Below are 20,731 nucleotides of genomic sequence, written 5' to 3'. Positions count from 1 at the left end.
AGGAGCCTATCACCTGCAATGGTGCTAGTGAGGTCAAGAAATGGTCCAGGTGTATCTGAGTGCCGAATGGAAGTTAGTGATGAAATGGATGAAGTCTGTGAGTTGTATGTGGGTGCAGGATGTAGCACCAATGTAGTTGTCGATATAGCGGAGGTAGAGTTCAGGGATAGGGCCAGGGTTACTCTCAAACAAGGATTGTTCGACGTACCCTACAAAGAGGCAGGCATAGCTATGGTCCATGCGCGTGCCCATAGCTACTACGCCTTGTATTTGGAGGAAATAGGAGGAGTCAAACGAAAAGTTATTTTGGGTAAGGACCAGCTCCGCTAGGCGGAGGAGAGTATCAGTAGACGGGGATTGGTTGGTTCTCCGGTCGAGGAAGAAATGGAGGGCTTTGAGACCCTCCTGGTGGGGGATGGAGGTGTAGAGTGACTGGACATCTATGGTGAAGATGAGGGAATGGGGGCCTAGAAAATGGAATTCCTGAAGTCGACGAAGAGCGTGTGAGGTGTCTTGAACATAGGTAGGGAGGGATTTAACCTGGGGGGATAGGATGGAGTTGAGGTATGTGGTAATAAGTTCGGTAGGACACGAACAGGCAGAAACAATGGGTCTGCCAGGACAATCAGGTTTGTGAATTTTGGGAGAAGGTAAAATTGGGCCGTGCGGGGCTGTGGAATGATGAGATTGGAGGCTTGGGAGGGCAGGGAGCCAGAGTTGATGAAGTCAGTGATGGTGCTAGAGATAGTGACCTGGTGCTCGTCTGTGGGGTCACGGTCCAAGGTTAAGTAGGAGGAGGTGTCTAAGAGTTAGCACGTGGCCTCAGCCTTGTAGAGATCAGCGCACCAGACTACCACAGCACCTCCCTTGTCGGCGGGTTAGATCAGTGTTGTTCAGGTTGTTGCAGAGTGAGTGGAGGGCTGTACGTTCAGGAAGGGAGAGGTTAGAGTGAGACAGGGAGTGGAGAAGTTGAGGCGTTTGATGTCCCGCCGGCAGTTTAAAATAAAAAGGTCTATGGCTGGTTTAGTGGCTCAAACCATCTCAGCATTATGAAAATTTTAGGATACGTTTTTTCAGACCATGTTAGAATCAAGAGTGTTTTTTTGTCATGTGCCCCAGATAGGACAATGACATTCTTATTTGCTGCAGCACAACAGAATATGTAAACATAGTACATAACGGGAGAAGAAAAGAAGTTCAGTGTATGTATACACATGCACACACTGAATGCAACTACTTTAGTAGATGTAGTTTATTGACAGAAAGCAGCATGCATTCATTCCTAAAGATTTATCTATATTTGAGAAAATAATTCATTTCAATTGAAACAAATTAATATTTGGAGATTATAGTTCATGTGAGTCATCTATTACTTTTAATATCTTTTGTATTTTAGCTGGTAGCATCTTTTCTCACTCTTATTCCAGGATAAAGGACATTTGTGGGACAATGCTTAGATTGCTAGCTTCCAGCTTCAACAACATCAGAAATTATAGATTTGATTTCCGTGGCATTCTTTGCAATTGCACTGACCATGCAAGAGGTTCATTAGAACTTTAGAGCCGATGCCAACCAAGGCCACATTGTCTAATACACAAAATATTACAGTTTACGATATACACCAGCTGTACTTGCAGCCTGTTTATTAAAACTAAATACACAAGATTAGTTACGTTTTGGCTGAAAGCTGAGCTGCTCGAAATTATGGAATTAATTTTGTCTTCACATTTATGGGAATTGGCAACTCTGCTCTTTCTAGATCTAACAGAAGATCAAAGTATGTTTGAAGTAGAATTTGCCCATAAGCAAAATTATTTTTAAAACTGGCACATTGGGATCCAAATTTCCATTCTTAACAACTGACGAAGACCAACAACAGTAGCCTTCCAACATCAACTTCACACTGCTCCATCCACTAGCTGTTCCTAACACGTGCTTCTTGCTTTGTACTTCTGAAGCTTACTATTTAAAATCTCAGCTTATGTGTATTTGTGCTGCCAGAAGCAGTGGTTAGATTTCAATAAAATCACAATCTACTAAAAGCACAAAAAAACAATGTACTGAAAATCTAAAATTAAAGCAGAAAGTAGAAAAAACACTGGCAAAAGGGGTGGGATAGACTGGTAGGTGAGAGGTGAAACCTGATGAGGGGAGGATGTTAGGTAGATGGAGGAATCGTAGGAAAAGAAAAAAGGCAGATGGAACCAGCTGGCAGAGGGGGGAAGGAATGGGTAAAATTGGATAAGGGATGGGTGATGGGCAGATGAAATCAGGTGGAGGAGGAGATAGGAAAGTGAACCATGGGAGTACAAACCCAGGTAGAGGAGCAATTGGAGCTAGTGTAGGCATTGGGGGGGGGGGGGGGGGGGGGGGGGGTTAAGGGATAGAAAATGTCAACAAAGAGAAAGAGACCCAGGATTGAAAGTGACTGGGGGGAACAAACAGGGAATTGGAAAATTGTTTTTCATAACATTAAGCTAGCCAAATGCTGTTGGCAGAAGAGAAGGCTGGGAACAGACAGGTTGGTGTAGGAATGGGAAGGGGAGTTGAAATGACGTGCCACCTGTCTACATGCAAATTGTCCGCAATGGCCATCTACTTGGAGCTTCCAGTGGCATATCATTTCAGATCCCCTTCCCATTCACACCCTAACTTATTTATCTTGCCCGTTGTTGGACAAAGTGCTGTAGTAACTCAGAGGGTCAGGCAGCATGTCTGGAGAAAAAGGATAGGCGACGTTTCGAGTTGGGACCCTACTTCAGACTAAAAGTAGAGGGTGGGGGTGAGGGGGTGAAGAGCTGGAGGCAAGAAAAGACCAGGACCAACGAGGGCCAGCCACAAATTACCTCAGGCAGTGTGATGCCCTGGTGGGCAAATTGTTGGCAGTGAAGGTGTGAACTCGAGGGATACAATGTGGTGAGCTAAGAAATTGGTTAAACAACCTAGGGGGCAGAGGGGGAAGGAGAGTGCAATGTAAATAGAAGTTACTTAAAATGAGAGAATTCAACGTTCATACTGCTCAGTTGTAAGCGACCCAAGTAAAATATGAGGATAGCTCTTGAGTCTTTATTTTGGGAACACTCAGCAGGTTAAGCAGCATTTGTTGAGAGAGAGATGTCTCAGATCAATAAACAACTCCAATAAAGGATCTGTGAGTTGAAACACTTCCTTGTTTCTCCCTCCACAAATGCTACCTAGCCTACTGAGTATCTTCAGCATTTTCTGGTTTTATTGTGATAAAGGTATTCTGTGGTGCCTGTTAGCTTAAGTTCCACTAGATTCCAGTTGATTTCAAGTAGCTTGCCTTGAGAAACAAAAGAGAAAAAATGGGATGATGCAGGTCACAATGCAAATTTTCTTGAGTCCCAACACAAAATATCTGACATGCAATCAGTGCTTAATTTGTGATAGTACCAGCATCTATAAAAAGATAAAACTAGATTTTCAATTTTGGGAGATTTTTTATATTTCAATAAGATTACTAAACTTTAAAAAATGAAATGTATTAATTACATTAAGTGGTCAGGCTGTTAAACATCTCTAGCAGCTTATAGGACGGCAATCAACCATAGATATCAACAGTAAGGAACGATATGCATTGTGGCACCTTTTTGTCTACAAAAAAAAGCACTGCCTGCAACTATGCTTGATTCGTACTTAACAATGTGATTAACACAGAGTGAAGAATCTAACAAGTTTGTCTGTCAGATTAAGGAATGCAGTGTCATAGATGGGCTTTGGGCCTTCAGCCCCCAAATCCAACCAGTACCAACCCATTTACACTAATCCTACATAAGATTAGCAAATTTGCTAATGATAAGATTAGCAAATTTGCTGATGATACGATTAGCAAATTTCCTGATTGTGATGATACAAAAGTTAGTGGTTTTTCAGATAGTGAAGATGGTTGTCGAAGATTACAGCAGGATCTGGATCGATTGGCCAAGTGGGCGGAGGAATGGTTGATGGAATTTAATACAGAAAGGTGTGAGGTATTGCATTTTGGGACGTCGAACAAGGGCAGGACCTACACAGTAAATAGTGTTGTAGAGCAGAGTTTTCTAGGAGTACAGGTGCATGGTTCCTTGACGGTCGAGTCGCAGGTAGATAAGGTGGTCACAAACACTTTTGGCACTTTGGCTTTCATCAGAGTATGGAGTATGGACGTTGGGAGGTCATGTTGCAGTTGTATAAGATGGTGGTGAGACCGAATTTAGAATATTGGGTTCAGTTCTGCGCAGCATGTTAAAGGAACGATATTGTCAAGCTTGAAAGGGTGACTTGGGTGAGTGGGCACATGCATGGCAGGTACAGTATAATGTGGATAAATGTGAGGTTTGCATTTGGCAGCAAAAACAGGAAGGCAGATTATTATCTAAATGGTGTCAAGTTGGGAAAAGGGAAGTACAACGGGAGCTAGGGGGTCCTTGATCATCAGTCAATGAAAGTAAGCATGCAGGTACAGCAGGCAGTGAAGAAAGCGAATAGCCTTCATAACAAGAGGAGTTCAGTACAGGAGCAAAGAGGTCCTTCTGCAGTTGTATAGGGCCCTAGTGAGACAACACCTGGAGTATTGTGTGCAGTTTTGGTCCCCTAATTTGAGGAAGGACATTATTGTTATTAGTGCAGCATAGGTTTACAAGGTTAATTCCCAGGATGGCGGGACTGTGGCTGGGCTTGTATATTCTGGAGTTTAGAAGGATGCAAAGGGATCTTATTGAAACATATAAGATTATTAATGTTTGGAACGCTAGAGGCAGGAAACATGTTCCCGAGGTTGGGGAAGTCCAGAACCAGGTTAAGAATAAGGGGTAAGCCATTTAGAACGGAGATGAGGAAACACTTTATCACACAGAGAGTTGTGAGTCTGTGGAATTCTCTGCCTCAGAGGGCGGTAGAGACTGGTTCCCTGATCACTTTCAAGAGAGAGCTAGATAGGGACATCGGGAGAAGGCAGGAACAGGGTACTGATTGGGGATGATCACCCATGATCACATTGAATGGCGATGCTGGCTTGAAGAGTCGAATGGCCTACTCCTGCACCTATTGTCTATTGAATAAATCGGCTAGATGCAAAGAGTCTCTTGCCCAGAGTAGGGCAATCCAGGACCTGAGGACATAGGTTCAAGATGAAGGGGAAAATATTTAATAGGAATCTGAGGGGTAACATTTTCACCTAAAGGGAGGTGGGTGTATGGAAGAAGCTGCCAGATGAGGTAGTTGAAGCTGGGACTATCCCAACGTTGAAGAAAATGTTAGACAGGTACATGAATAGGACAGGTTTGGAAGGATATGGACCAACCGCAGACAAGTGAGACTAGTGTAGCTAGGATATTGTGGGCAAGTTGGGCCGAAGGGCCTGTTTCCACACTGTATGACTATGAATACCAAACTTCTTGCACTAGGCAATGTTCAGTGAAGTCTCATCAAATCAAGTAATTGGTGTTAGATGATACGCTTTTTTAGAATGGTATTGGATCCATGCTATTGTGATTCTATTGGTGCACAGAGGAATAATATTGATAAGATAGCAGTTTGTAGAATATATCTAGTCATACCTCACGGATCATCCTGCATTACTTGGTTGTGATATGGCCAGATGTATACACAAGACATACATTATACAACTGTATTGGATCAGATATTTAGGAGAATTACAGAAAAAATATGAGCCATGAGGTTGCAGATAATAATTCATTCTTTTTTGGAATGCATTCTAATGGCATAACCCTCATGAAATCCAACGTGGGAGCCAGAAATTGCTGTAATTTCCCAATCATTTTCAGTGAGGAATCCTCACAGACCTCTACATGGACTGCTTTTCCATTGATTTCAATGAGGGGGGGGGGGGGTGGGGCTGGCTGTGAGAAACATTGGTAGGGAATAATTGATTTCGATTTTTATTTTAAAAATCCTTCAGATGTATTTAATTACAGTATATTAAGCGTTTCTATTTTATTTTTCATATTTTAGATGGATTTTATCGGTTCGGAAAGCTTTTGAATATTTAAAATATTGAAATATCTTCTCAGCTTTATTTGTGGCAAAATTATTTTGTCCTTCCTTCACCGCACCCCCACATACATGTCTCTATTACATTGTAGCAGTGCCTTTCTGTGAGAGCTAACACCAGCTCCGTGCTGCAAGTTTCCATTGGGCCAAATCACACAAGATACTGTGCCCTCCATAATGTTTGGGACAAAGACCCATCATTTATTTATTTGCCTCTGTACTCCACAATTTGAGATTTGTAATAGAAAAAAAATTACATGTAGTTAAAGTGCACATTGTCAGATTTTAATAAAGACCATTTTTATACATTTTAGTTTCACCATGTACTGGTTTCGGAAACATACAAAATTTTTAATATAAGGAACATCACTTCAAAATTCCCAATAAATGTTCGTTTTTGCATCTGTACCATTTGATTATTTTAGATGTCTTATTATGTAACAGTGATTTATGTCTGGTATAATTCTATAAGAACACAACTTTTACAGGTGAGTGAACCTACCTAGATATTGGGTGTTCTTAGAACAGGCTTGGACTCGGGATAAATCACAGTCTATTATCCTGTCAGCCATTACTGCTTTAACTCAGAAGGAAAATTAATAATTAGTGATGACGGCAATATGAAGGCAACTACTTTGGAACTCTGGCATATTAAAAATCAATACCGATGAAGAAAATGAGAAAAATATATATTTTAGCTCTGTCTTATGATATTGTTTTCGTTTTTAGTTTTAGAGAAACCGAAATATATGGAGTTACTTTCATTAATATTTTGTTTTCTTTCAGATATTGATGAATGCCGAGTCCTTGCAAACACATGCCAGAATGGACAGTGCATTAATACTGTTGGGTCATATCGGTGTCTGTGCAAGACTGGATACACCACAGGCCTCACTGGAACATCCTGTGTGGGTAAGTATTTTAAAATAAAATTGTGGGTGGTGGTGGCCCGTCGGTAACGACGACGGTGGGTTGTGCAATCTCAATTCTGGCAAGTTCTGACATGGCTCACGAGTCCAATCCGTGATCCTTACACTCGAGGGCAATGGGGGGAGATGAAGATCATCGCTGGCGGGTTCTAGGCAGCAGCCTTCCTCCTCTCCCTGGCTTTGGTAAGTCGCTCAAGGCGGAGCTCCTCGAAGCTGCTGGCTGCTGTTCACAGTGCTGCGCGCCAGTGTGTTCTGTCGCTGACGCAGGCATCCAGTTGCTTCGGCGCAAGACCACAATAGTGGAGATGGTCCTTGGCGCAATCTTTGTACCGCTTCCTGGGATGCCTACAGTTCCTTTGTCCCTGGGAGAGCACGCATAGAAAACCTGTCAAGGCTTGCGGGTTTCATCTATCCTGATGACGTGATCATTGTCTCGATGCTTGTGAAGCTGGAACTGTCTAATACTTCTAGGTAGGGCACTTTGTCCTGCCAGCGAATGCCCATGATGGACCGTAACGAGCGCATATGGAACTTTTCAATTTGATGGATGTGATTCCTATGCAAGGTCCATGTTTCACAGCCATAGAGCAGGCTGGAAAGCTCAACTGCTTTGTGGACCTTGAGTTTAGTTGACAGCTTGATGTTGTGGTGGTTCAACACTCGTGTACGCAGTCGTCCAAATGCTTGACTGGCTTTGCTGATTCTCGTTGAGATTTCTTTGTCTAGGGAACCATCAGATGATATTACACTTCCCAAGTATTTGAAGGAGGCAACGGCTTTCAGCTGTGTGCTGTCAATTCTGGCGAGTTCTGGTGGATGACTTCCGTTTTGCTGAGGCTGATTGTGAGACCAAAAGCCTGTGTTGCTTCCGCAAATTTGGTCACAATGAACTGGAGGTCAGACTCCTCATGAGCCATGAGGATGCAGTCATTCGCAAAAAAGGGCTTTGAGAATAAGCCGTACTTGCGTCTTGGTTTTGTCGTTCAGTCGTCGCAAGTCAAAGAGAGATCCATCCAGACGGTACTTCAGGTACACGCCAAGGTCGAGGTCCTGGAGTTCGTGACTCAGGACGCAGCCAAAGAAGAGGTTGAAGAATACAGGAGCCAAAAAGCAGCCTTGCTTCACTCCATTAGAGATGTCGAAAGGTGCAGGTGTTTTGCCATTGACCAGAACTGTTCCTGTCATGCCATCATGGAAGAGGCGGATGATCTGGATGAACTTTCTTGGGCAGCCGAGCTTGTGAAGTATCAATCACAGAGCCTCCTGGTTGACCGTGTCAAAGGGCTTTGCAAGTCGACGAAGACTGAGTAGAGGTCCATCTTCTGCTCGATGCATTTTTCCTGGATCCGTCTCACCGTGAAGATCATATTAGCAGTGCTGCGACCAGGTCTGAAACCACACTGAGACTCCAGCAAGCTTGACTCCGCGACCGTATTGATTCAGCGGTTGAGAATGACACAGGTCAGTATCTTTCCAGCGACGGACAACAAGGAGATGCCTCGGTAGTTGCCACAGTCAGCTTTGCTATCTTTGCTTTTGAACAAGGAGACAACAGCTGTAGCATACTTTCTGTCTCCCAGATGCTGGACAAGATGTTGTGGAAGGTGTCTAGTGTCTCAGGACCTGCTGCTTTGTAGAGTTCAATAGGAATTCCATCCGTGCCTGATGCCTTGCCTGTGCTGGTTTGACTGATGGCGTTCTCAGTCTCTTCCAAAGATTGGTGGAGGTCAAGGTCGTCAAGTGTAGGCTTTTGTGGGATCTGGTCGACAGCGACTGGGTCAACAGCAGAGGGTCTATTGAGGAGATCAGCGAAGTGTTCTCTCCATCTGTCTGAGATGCTGCTTTTATCCTTGAGCAGGGTTTTGCCGTCAGCTGCAAGGGGGTGGGGGGGGGGGGGGAGGAGGTCATCTTGGGTGGACCAGACAAAGCCGTGATCAAGCTGTAAAACTGCTTAGAGTTGTTTGTGTCTGCGTAATGTTGAAATTCATCAGCTTTACTCGCCCACCAGCTGTCTTGCATCTCTCGTAGCTCCTTCTGTGCCTTGCTCTGCAGGTGTTTGAAGTGATTCTTTTTGGAGATGGAGGATACGTCGTTCTGCCACTCGATGAACGCCTTGTGTTTCTCCTCCAGGAGTTTGGTTATTTCATCATTGTTTACATCAAACCAGTCCTGGTGCACTCGCTGCTTGCGTCCAAGCACTTCCTTAGCTGACTCTCATCAGCTTTTTGAACTGGTTCTACTTTTCAGTTGGGTCGCCTGTCAGTGGTCCATGAGCAGTCCGGTTGTTGTCCAGCTGGGACTGGTACTTCTCAGTGATGTCTGGCCGTTTGAGCTTCTCGATGTTGAATGATGCACGGAGAAGCTTAGATGTCTTACGCTGTGGGAGAGATGTGCAGGTTGAAAATTGACCTGACCAATCTGTGACCTGTCCAATGCTCAGCTTCCAGCAAGGCCCTGGTTATCTTAATGTCACGGATGTTCCGCTTACGGACAATGACATAGTCGATGAGATGCCATTGCTTGAACCTGGGATGCATCCACGTGGTCTTGTACTTGTTGGCCATTCTGAAGTTGGTGATGGTGAGGTAATTTTCTGCACACATACTCAGGAGGAGTAGACCGTTTCCATTCATCTTACCAATGCCGTGAGGTTCCATCACCTGGGCATAAGCGTTTATGATAGTCAGGTTGCGAGAAGAGGCGAGGGGAGACAAAGCTTCATGAGACGTTCATCTTCCTGTAGGAAGATCCAGCATCTGTTGTAAGAGGGATGTCCTTATAGCCAGGCCAACCCCATGGATCCGATCTTCGTTCTTCTTTCCAGAAGAACGTGTAACCACCCATTGGTTCACAGACTGATCCTTCATCGGCGAAACACGTTTCGCGGAGAGCAGCAATGTCGATCCTGTGCCGAGCCAGTTCCCTGGGGCCTTGCTGTGGTGTCTCTGTCCATGAGAGTGTGTACATTCCATATGGCCAAGATGAGTTTCTTTTTTTGTTTATAGTTTTGACCGCAGGTGAGGTTAAACTGCTGGCTGTGGCTCGCTGGCCAGTTTGTTGATGGCAGGTAATGTTTAGGACACCTTTTCTAGTCCCCTCCCTTACTAGGGTGAGCAATGCTGTCCTGATGGGGGCTGCCACCCTGGAGCAAAGAAGAGTGACCAGTGGTCCATAGGCCGCCTACGTACAGGTTCGGAACTACGACGTCGCTTTGCTCTTAGCCCATTGCCACAGGATTGTGTGGAGAAGAGACTGCACAAAAACCTGTGCATGAATGAGTTTAAGGTGGAGAAGCAATTGCACTGTAACAACCCCACAATCTCACCCGCAGAAGTCAGAGACCAGTGGTATGAAAATTAATCACAGATAGAGACTTATTAGCTGCAATGGATGGCTATGTCATCTTTAGTGTTCTGACTAGCCCTTCACATTCCACAGTGCGTTGCTGCGTCGCCTTTCCAGCCGTTGGTTCATAAAGATCTCTTCCGCCTGGCTCGCCAAACCATACTTTCCATGAAGAATGAGCATGTCCCACAGGTTGAACTGGACTACATAGTACCAGTTGCAAGGCAACGCCTTGACCTGATAGGGTAAAATAATAATGGTTGCAGTAATGAGGAACTTAATTTGCCATGTGATGAATTGTAGCCATTTATTTTTGAATATAATATTGAAACTTATTGAATCATAGAGTTATACAGTGTGGAAACAGGCCATTCGGCCCAACTTGCCCACACCGGCCAACAATGTCCCAGCTACACTAGTCCCACTTGCCTGTGCTTGGTCCATATCCCTCCAAACCTGTCCTATCCATGTACCTGTCTAACTGTTGTTTAAACGATGGGATAGTCCCAGCCTCAACTAACTCCTCTGGCAGCTTGTTCCATACACCCACAAGAATTACCCCTCAGATTCCTATTCAATCTTTTCCCCTTCACCTTGAACCTATGTCCTCTGGTCCTTGATTCCCCTACTCTGGGCAAGATACTCTGTGCATATACCCAATCTATTCCTCTCACAATTTTGTACACCTCTGTAAGATACCCCCTCATCCTCCTGCGCTCCATGGAATAGATACCCAGCCTACTCAATTTCTCCCTCACATCCTCTCGTGCTGGCAACATCCTCTTAAATCTTTTCTGAACCCTTTCAAGCTTGATATTACCAATGGAATCAGTCACTTCAATAATTCAATTAATTTATATTGAATATATATTGTTTTAATTTTATGTTCCATTATTTTTAGTCTTACCAAAACATCCAAATATGTTACATCCACAAGATAGAAAATATAGTAAGATATTTTATAAATGCACGACTGCAAGGTTAGAATAGGTAACAGGGTACATTGTTATAGAAGAGGCTTTTTAAGTTAAGGAGCAACAATGCACAAATGGGGAGAATTCCAGAATGTACTGCTGAAGGTCAGAAGGCAATGTCACAGATAGCAGAATGGGAAGTACAGAAAATATCAACGAAAGTTGGAGGAGGGATTGTACAACTTCACGCTAGTCAATTATCTTCTGATTAAAAAGCGTAACCGTATAGATTCTGCTTTCAAGCTAACCATGAGTATAATTAAGCCAGGAAGTTAGTTAAATATGAAAATTAAATGCCACGCTTTGAAGTTCAACTGTGCATAGCATTTAACAGCTAACGGCCAGAAGCTGACGGTTTATTTTAAAGAATTACATGAGAATTTTAAAAGCACCCATAAAAATTGTCCATTCATTTCCTGTGAGTTTATTCCAAGTCACTTGCCATATATATTGCCAATCCTTTGTTATTGCTGGACCCAAGTAACAGCACTGTGGCAGTACATCCACCATGATAATTCCATTCATTCAAGACAGTTGTTCACCATCATCTCATTGAGCACAATTGGCAGTGGACAATAAATGCTGATCTTCCAAGTCGTGTCCACATCCTTACAGCATCCACGTCTTGTATAGTATCTCTGGCCTGTTGCCAGCACTTCCTTGTGTAACTCAAATGAGGCCCATATCGGAAAATAATTCAGGCATCTCCATTTTAGCCTTGGATATGTTGATAATTCAACCTGCCACACCACGGCAGAGCATTACAAGAGTTTCCCAAAGTGAAGAAATGGTAAGGTTTGTGAATTAAACACAAAGGTTTTAATTGTTTTAAGTTTTAAGTTGAGGACACTGTGTTAGTTGGCAAAGATTGGGGTAGTGATTTTAGAGAATAAAATATGCTGCTATTTGGGCAATGAGAAGGAAACAGGCAGAAAGTAAAATCCAGTCAATCTGTAACAGGATAATATAGAGAATATGAAGTAAAGACAGAATTGAGCAATGCCATAAGTGCTGGCCCCTCAGCCGTGCCTAAACAGTTGGGGGAGGCTTGCAGGGCCAGGATCGCCATTTTGACTGAACATCGCATTGTGTATACGTGAGTGGTGGAATATTGCGTTGGGGGAGGTGGACCCAATGGAAATGGGGGACCCAACGGGTCCGCGCTTGGTCTAGTAGTACATAAAAGGTTTATCATTTATATTCTTATGAATTGCCAGATCTTGATGAATGTGTACAAGCACCAAAACCCTGTAATTTCATCTGTAAGAACACAGAGGGGAGCTACCAGTGTTCATGTCCTAGAGGATACTTGCTGCAAGCAAATGGGAAAAGTTGTAAAGGTGAGTATAATATTAATGTCTTGCAATACAATAACTTATCTGGTATACATTTGATTTTGTTTACTGCTATTTTTCAGCAGATTGAAATCAAATTTAACCCAATTAAATGTGTAGGATGGAACTGTAGATGCTGGTTTACACCAAACGTAGAAACATAGAAAATAGGTGCAGGAGTAGGCCATTCGGCCCTACGAGCCTGCACCACCATTTGATATGATCATGGCTGATGATCCAACTCGGTATCCCATCCCTGCCTTCTCTCCATACCCCCTGATCCTTTTAGCCACAAGGGCCACATCTAACTCCCTTAGATAGACACAAAATGCCGGAGTAACTCAACGGCACAGGCAGCATCTCTGGATAGAAGGTATGGATGATGGGAAATGTCACCCATTCTTTCTATCCAGAGATGCTGCCTGTCCCGCTGAGATACTCCAGCATTTTGTGTCTATCTTAACCAGATTAAAATTGGAATTGGATAATTTTGCATACATTGGGACACCAACTTTTTCAATCAGATGTAGTTCCTGCACACGAGATATTAATGCAACTGGTGAACAAAAGGAGGAAATGCAGGGAAATTATCCAAAAAATGTTAACAATGGTAGGCGATGCTTCAGTTTGTAATTAATAGATGCTATTGTCACATATTTTGTACTGTTGACAAATAAAAATCATAATTAAGCTAGTTCTAAAAAACGAATAAAAAATGTTTGGTAGGGAAAATCCTTCTCTGGTAGAATTCACATTTCTGATCAACTAATTATAAATACAAAGAGAATTGAAATATGAAAAAAAGGTGGCTCTGAAACTGAACTACAGGTGCACAACCTTTTATCCGGAGTTCCGAAAACCGAAAAGCTCCGAAAACTGGACATTTTTTCCAGGATGTCGTCTGCACACCAAAGCTCGCGTTTGGCGCCAAACTTGACCCGAAACGACCCACAGTCAACCCAGGTCTGTACTACTGTAGCGGCTGCCTCCTCCCCGGAGACCGGGGAGACACTTAAACATCTGTAAATCATCGCTTAAATGTGAGTCAGTTAGTTTGGAGGGATTTTATGTGAAGATAATGTTAGTTTGGGGTGTGAAGGGGGAAACTTTAATTCTTAGTCCCTTACCTGGTCGGAGAGGCGGGGAGCTGGGCAATGCCTTACCGGGTCGCCGTGCAGTAAGCTCCGGAGCGCTGTGGCCGCCAACTCCCAACATCGCGGAGCTGAGGCTGCGGGCGTCCGGCCGCGGGCGGCGCCGGTTGTAGCTCAGACCCCGGCAACTCTACCCCTGGCTGCGCGACGCTCCAAATCCAGCGCCCGCAGCCCCAGCTCCACGATGCTGGGAGTCGGTGGCCACAGCGCTCCGGAGCTTACCGCACGGCGACCCGGTAAGGCATTGCCCGCTCCCCGCTGGTATCCCAGCGCTGTGGCCACCGACTCCCAACATCGCGGAGCTGGGGCTGCGGGCGTCCGGCCGCGGGCGGTGCTGGATTTGGAGCGCCGCGCAGCCAGCGGTAGAGTTCGTCGGGGTCGGAGCTACAACCGGCGCCGCCCGCGGCCGGACGCCAGCAGCCCCAGCTCCACGATGTTGGGAGTCGGCGGCCACAGCGCTCCGGAGCTTACTGCACAGCGACCCGGTAAGGCATTGCCCACTCCCCGCCTCTCCGACCAGGTAGGGGACTAAGAATTAAAGTTTCCCCCTTCACCCCCCCCACCACATAAAACCCCTCCAAACTAACTGACTAAAATTTAAACAATGATTTACAATGATTCCCCGGTCTCCGGGGTGGAGGCAGCCGCTCCAGACTTTTCAAGCCGCCCGCGCTACCTACCTAATCTACGCTAAAAATCTTCCATTCCGAAATCGGAAAAATTCCGAAATCCGAGAAGTGTCTGGTCCCAAGGCTTTCGGATAAAAGGTTGTACACCTGCACTAGAAGAATTAAACATGGATCCTTATTCTAAAGAGGTCTTAAAAATCCTTAATCTTTCAAGTAGATCTACTGCCTTCAAGATATTTATACAACGAAATCAGGTCTAGAGTGTATTGATCTGTATATTTTTTAGATTATTTTTCTCATGGAAATCCTATTAATTAATATGAGGCTCAGTGGTGTCTGCGGTATTAAGGTAAGCAGAGACATAAATATAGATTAGATTTGTGTACTTGCCCTTCCCTTAAATGGCAACAACTGGAGCAGTGCTGACATTGTTTCTAAAAATAAATAATTTTCAAAAAATGTTCATAACATACGTTTTTATTACTATTGATAGTGCTTTGCAGTAAAATCATAAGCAGATGTTGATTGTTGGTGATCCACCACCAACATAAATGAAGTTAATCCAGGACCATTAGTTGTGTTATTACCAATCTCAAAATATGATGCAAATACTTTGTTATCAATGATAAATTGTCACTGCGGCATTATAAAATTCTTTGGATTTTGGGTGAATAAGCTGCAGTAAAAATATTTGGCTTTCATAACCCCATTATTTAAACTTGGTTTTTTTTCTAGATCTGGATGAATGCGCTACAAAGCAGCACAATTGTCAGTTTCTTTGTGTCAATACAATTGGTGGATTTACTTGTAAGTGCCCTCCTGGATTCACACAGCATCATACAGCATGTATTGGTAAGTCACTGGCGAGAGATGATGAGCAGGATAGATGAAGAGGTATGAAGTTAAACTGCAGATCATTTTTATACAATGAAGCAATGAGAGACTGATGACTGCCTACTGGCCTTTAAAATCTGCAGCATAATATCATCAGTGATGAACCACAGAAACAAGGGATAGCTTTGTACAGTTCAATACTTTATTTCTGTTGTGCAACAAAATCTGTCAAGTTTCATACTAGGATTGTCACCTTTGGATAGTCATAGAAATAGTTCCTTGGACCCACTATCTATGCCAACCATCATGTTTATACTAAACCCGCTTCTAGATTCATATCCAGGCTTGAGGGGGCAGGTGACCTAATCCTTCTTCTATTTGTGTTCTTATGTTCACTCGAATGGTCCTTCTTCTCAGTAGCAGATTTTGATGCAAAACCTGTTCACTGCAACCTTGCATTCCAATAGATCAGGTTCAGCCTTAACTCACATGCCTCAGTGTAAGTGTGGGATGCAAAAGTAGTGGGACCAGGTTTTAATGGCTGCTGCAGATGTTGGCCTCAGAAGGAGTGTCTCAACACTATTTGATCTCAGTGCTGTTGGGGCTGGGTCCTGACAGCATCTAGAGTCGGGTGTTGGTGGAGTCCTGGCAATACCAGTTTGCCAAGGTGGTGTAAAGTGCAAGGAGGGAGCACCAGCAAGAGTCTGGACTTTGCATTGATGTAATTCCATGTAAGATCTTTACCTTGTGGACACGAAAGTCCACAAGGCCTAAACCTATGAAAAATACGGGCAATCAATGAGCCTTGACAGGATGCATTCCAAATTACTCAGCTTTGCATCTTTCAGTAGGGCAAAGACCATGCAATATCTATCTTGTTTCACATCATCAGACAACCACTTAAAATCAGCAAGGTGAAAATGCTGATTGCTGTCAAACTATATATTGTTCCAACAAAGTATGAAACTGGTCAGAATGTGTGGATCTAGACATGTGTGTTGTGGTGGCCACTTGCACTGGTCCAACATATCATATGCAGCAAAGTTTCTCCCAATGCACTACCAGTGTTTCCATGTGACGACCAGTTGTCAGGAACTGTGTCCTTATAGCCTTCTGACAATGTAAGTGAAATACAATTTGAGGATTTTTGCTCCTTCTCCCAGAGAATTCCAAAGGCATAATGTGAAAACAGGACCTTTGGCCCACCAAGTCCACACCGATCACCCTGTACACTAGCAGTGTCCTACACACTAGGGACAATTTTACAATGTACAGAAGCCCATTAACCTACAAACCTGTACGTCTTTGGAGTGTGGGAGGAAACTGGAGCACGCAGAGAATACCTACGCAATCGCAGGGGGAGCGTACAAATTCAGTACAGACAGCACCTGTAGTCAGGACTATACTTAGGGTCTTTGGTGCTATAAGGTTGCAACTCAACCGCTGTGCCACCATGCCACTCTACAGTGAAGTGCTTGTGATCAATCTAGTTTGGAGTTTCAGTTAATTGTGTGAAATCTGCCATTTTTGAAGTGGGAAATTGTCTGTATATTATATAAAAGCTAGGTTATCTTCAGAATCAATATAAGCAAACTCCCATAATTATTTATTTCTCATTTGCAAGTCTAACCACAGAGATTGAACAAAAAAGAATGAATTGGAGAACGGGATAAACATTTGTATGTTATGTATATATGATTAAAGTACTTTTTTTTTAAATATTGTCCGCTTTTAAGCCATCTATCAAGATATGCAAATATCTCAGCAACATATTCAAATTATTTTTTTTTTGTTAAGTTCACATGTGTTCTGTCCAGGATTAAATTCCACACCAATTTAGTTTTAACTTAATTCTGAACATCTTTCAGATTTAGATTTCAAAGTATTTCATTTCTAGGCATTAAAACAATGGCTACATTTTGCATTTAACTTTTTTTCCCTAAAGGTTAGCATAACTACCCTTGATTTGGCTGATTTTATGTTTAATCTAATAATAAATAGTGACCATAGCAAATTTGTTACGTCTCGTGCAAAAAAAATGCAGTAACTCACAATGATTCATCTACAATACAGAGCCAATTGTGCTAAGGAGGAGTCACATTTCAGTAAAAAATATGGAACAGTTATTGAAGGACTTATTTGCTTTGAGCTGATAATAAATCAGAATAATAGATAGGTAGGAGAAGGTTGCATGGGTTTAGATGATGGTGAGAACCATGGGAATAACATTTATTTGTTTCATCTGGATCCTAGGATTAAATTTCAGACTTTAATTTATTCTTTGATTTGTTTGCATTTTATGTCCCACATAAAGTTTTTTTAAGTGCTTCATATGGGAATGTCGAGGAGGTAGTTACAAGATTGAGGTGATGTCATGGAGACCTTTGGTCATAATTGCCAGTAGGATCTGAAAGTATCCACTTTATAAAAGGAATCGTGTTCTGGGTGTAATGAATGTACTACTGACTATAAAATGTTGGTGTTTTCAATGGATATATTTCCAATGAACTTCCTTTCTTCATAGAATTGCAATAATAACCTAATACTTGAACTTTATACTATGAAAAGTTATAAATTGATTGATCGTAACGTAATGTCATTGAACAATCATTTGTTTCTATTGAGTCGCATGCTGAGGCGAAGCAAATAAGTATCAAAATTGAATGATATTATGCGGTGGAGGCAGGTTCTCTGGATGCTTTCAAGAGAGCTAGATAGGGCTCTTAAAAATAGCGGAGTCAGGGGAGAAGGCAAGAACGGGATACTGTTTGGGGATGATTAGCCATGATCACATTGAAGGGTCGAATGGCCCACTCCTGCACCCATTGTCTATTGATATATAATGCACAATTTTTTAACTAAATTGGCCAATACCTGAGAGTGAATTATCCAATTGAAACTTTAGTTATAGATATTGTAAATTTGGAAAAATAGCACGGATATTAACTATTTAAAAATATAATCCCAATTAAGTAATACTCAACATAAACAAGATTAACATTATCCATGGCTATTCAGAATATTGTAATGATGCAATACTTTCTCAGTATACGTGTGCTATATAGTGTCATTCTACTGGTAAGATGCAGGAAAAGGATACAACCCTTTTAAGGGTACAAAGTATAATTGTTCTTAAGTCAATGTAGCTTCATGCCATTCAAAGTTGAATTTTTGTTTGGTGAGGAAACTTTGCATACTGGAAACACTGGTCCAAAATATCCAGTCTTAACAAAAAGTAATTATTTTCCATCCATGATATTCTGTGATGTCTAGCACCGTCGATACATAAATCATAAATAATTGGTTATGACCCATCTGCAGTATTTACATATTATCATAGTCGCTTACTAAGAATTAGTAATGAATTTTAATGAGATGGAAATATTTCACCCAATACTGGTTGCGAAGTCTGGATCCAAAAAAGTAAAAATACAGCATCTTAATGACTAGACAATAAACAAAATAATTTGTATAAACATCCTAATTTGAACAATTGGGTTACGAAAATGTGAGCACTTGTACTTATATTAGCATTTAATCTCCAAATAACTGCACATTAATAATTAGTTGTGATATCTAAGTTCTAACTTTAAAGAATATATTAAGCATTTCTGGAATTGCAGCCACCTACCATCTCTAATAAGCTATTAAAATCGCTCCAAGAAATATTCATACCTTGTTTTCGAAGTGCAGGTCTGCCAATCTATCAAAACAGTGGTATGTTTCTACATAGAAAACTAATGAGACAACAAGTATGTCATGTATTACTTGTCTGAAATTTAGAGGTTACTTTCACAGATTGACTGAATGCTTTGATCAATTTTCCTTTGATAGATAACAATGAATGTATCGCTGAAACAAATATGTGTGGATCTAAAGGAGTATGCCAGAATACTCCAGGCAGCTTTCAATGTGAATGCCAACGTGGATATTTACTGGATCAATCTGGCCATGGCTGTGAAGGTAATAGAATCACAAAAAAAGTAACAGTATATCATTCCTTTCAAATAATTATGATATGATTAATAATTAATAATGTTGCATTCCAAAGCCAGCATAATAAACTATGTTTAAATAGTTATATTTGCATTTATTATTTGTTCAAAATGCCCAGACAATATCTAGTAATCATGAAATGATCAAAATTTCAAACATGAACTATATTATATCACATTCAAATTACATATAAATATTTACACAATCGTGTTAAAGTAAATTTCATGAGGAAATTTGTTCATTTTGGTTTTAGATTTTCTAATACATCAATATTCAGATACAAATTGATTAGATTATATTGAGATACTGCCAACAACGAAAAATGTGCATATCATAAATTCTTAGTTGATAGTTGAATCAAAAAGCTTGGGAGAATTTTAACTCCTAAAATTGTCAGCTCCACATCAAAAAGAATGGTAAACTAATAATAATGTCTGAAGACTGACCCAACCTGTCCATTTTTAGTTTAAAGAAAGTGAGATAAAAAAGAAGTGGGCTAGCAACATGATTCAGGAAGCATATTAACAATTTAAATATTACTTATCTATCACTGCGGATGCATTAGATGTGGAATTTACCTTCAAATTATTCCAATTTAAATATCTTCACAGGTTCACTGAATGTCAGCTGAAATCAGCTTATTTGCTGTAACCACCATCCATGATCAGATAGCCTGCCCCATTTATATTTCATTTTTTTCTCAGCTCAACATCTTTCTAATGTCTTCTTTTCCCACCAGGCATTCCAACTTTTCCACTAAAACTTCTCATTCCAACCTAAACTACCTGATCACACATGCTCTCCTCTACATTCCCTGACTGCATCCTAGTGTTGAATTCTTATACCTGACAATCAGGCAAGTTTTCAAATAAACTTTTCAGTGTGTCTTGCTGAAGTCGATGGATAGAGTAAAAAAACCTAATCAGATCATACCAGGTTATGTGATCACAAGGCAGCCTCCACTGTTCCCCTCAGCCTTCAGAATTATACCCTGGCTTTTTAAGTAATTGAAAGACTTGAACACACCACCAAACCATGATGTTCTGTTTGTGGAGATATGCAAGGTACTTTTCAAGTCAATAATGTGTTTATTCTTGTCAAAAGGTACTACAGTAATCTTAGACAGATTTTGATTGTGGTCTTCATTCATCCATGTAAATAATTTGTTTAATTTGGTTGAGTTTGTTACCAAGACTACCATTGTCAAGCTGCATGTTATCATTTGGTTGGGTCAGACTCCATGCTCAGAACAGACGTTTTTAAGTTGGCCAGAATCAGAGGGAAATTATAACAGCTGACTCCAACTAACATCAGTTGGGAATAAATCTTATTATACTTGTCTCATAAAAGTACAGCCAAAATAACCCACATAACAGCTGAATCTTAGTGACCAATCTGAACTTTATTGTTGCTATGTAAGCTCATAAATACTCAACAGGGCAATCACTGGAGATTTTCAGTAATGGAAAAATAAAAAAGAGAAAAGTTGAGAATATGTAAACATACATTGTAATTATAATAAATTAC

General features: G+C 41.7%; 1 protein-coding gene across 1 annotated transcript in view; it reads left to right on the top strand.

Annotated features, from left to right (window-relative positions):
• LOC129713552 (fibrillin-1-like) overlaps nt 1–20,731 on the top strand; it is a 312,091-nt gene that overhangs the window by 269,155 nt on the left and 22,205 nt on the right. The window contains exons 58-61 of the mRNA XM_055662676.1: nt 6,799–6,924; nt 12,478–12,600; nt 15,110–15,226; nt 19,043–19,171. Of these exons, the coding sequence (XP_055518651.1) occupies nt 6,799–6,924; nt 12,478–12,600; nt 15,110–15,226; nt 19,043–19,171 (495 nt within the window). The remainder of the gene's footprint in view (nt 1–6,798; nt 6,925–12,477; nt 12,601–15,109; nt 15,227–19,042; nt 19,172–20,731) is intronic.

Source organism: Leucoraja erinacea, chromosome 36, assembly GCF_028641065.1.
Source record: "Leucoraja erinacea ecotype New England chromosome 36, Leri_hhj_1, whole genome shotgun sequence".
Lineage (NCBI taxonomy): Eukaryota > Metazoa > Chordata > Chondrichthyes > Rajiformes > Rajidae > Leucoraja > Leucoraja erinaceus.
Note: the sequence above shows the minus strand (reverse complement) of the source record. Positions and strands in the feature narration are given on the sequence as shown.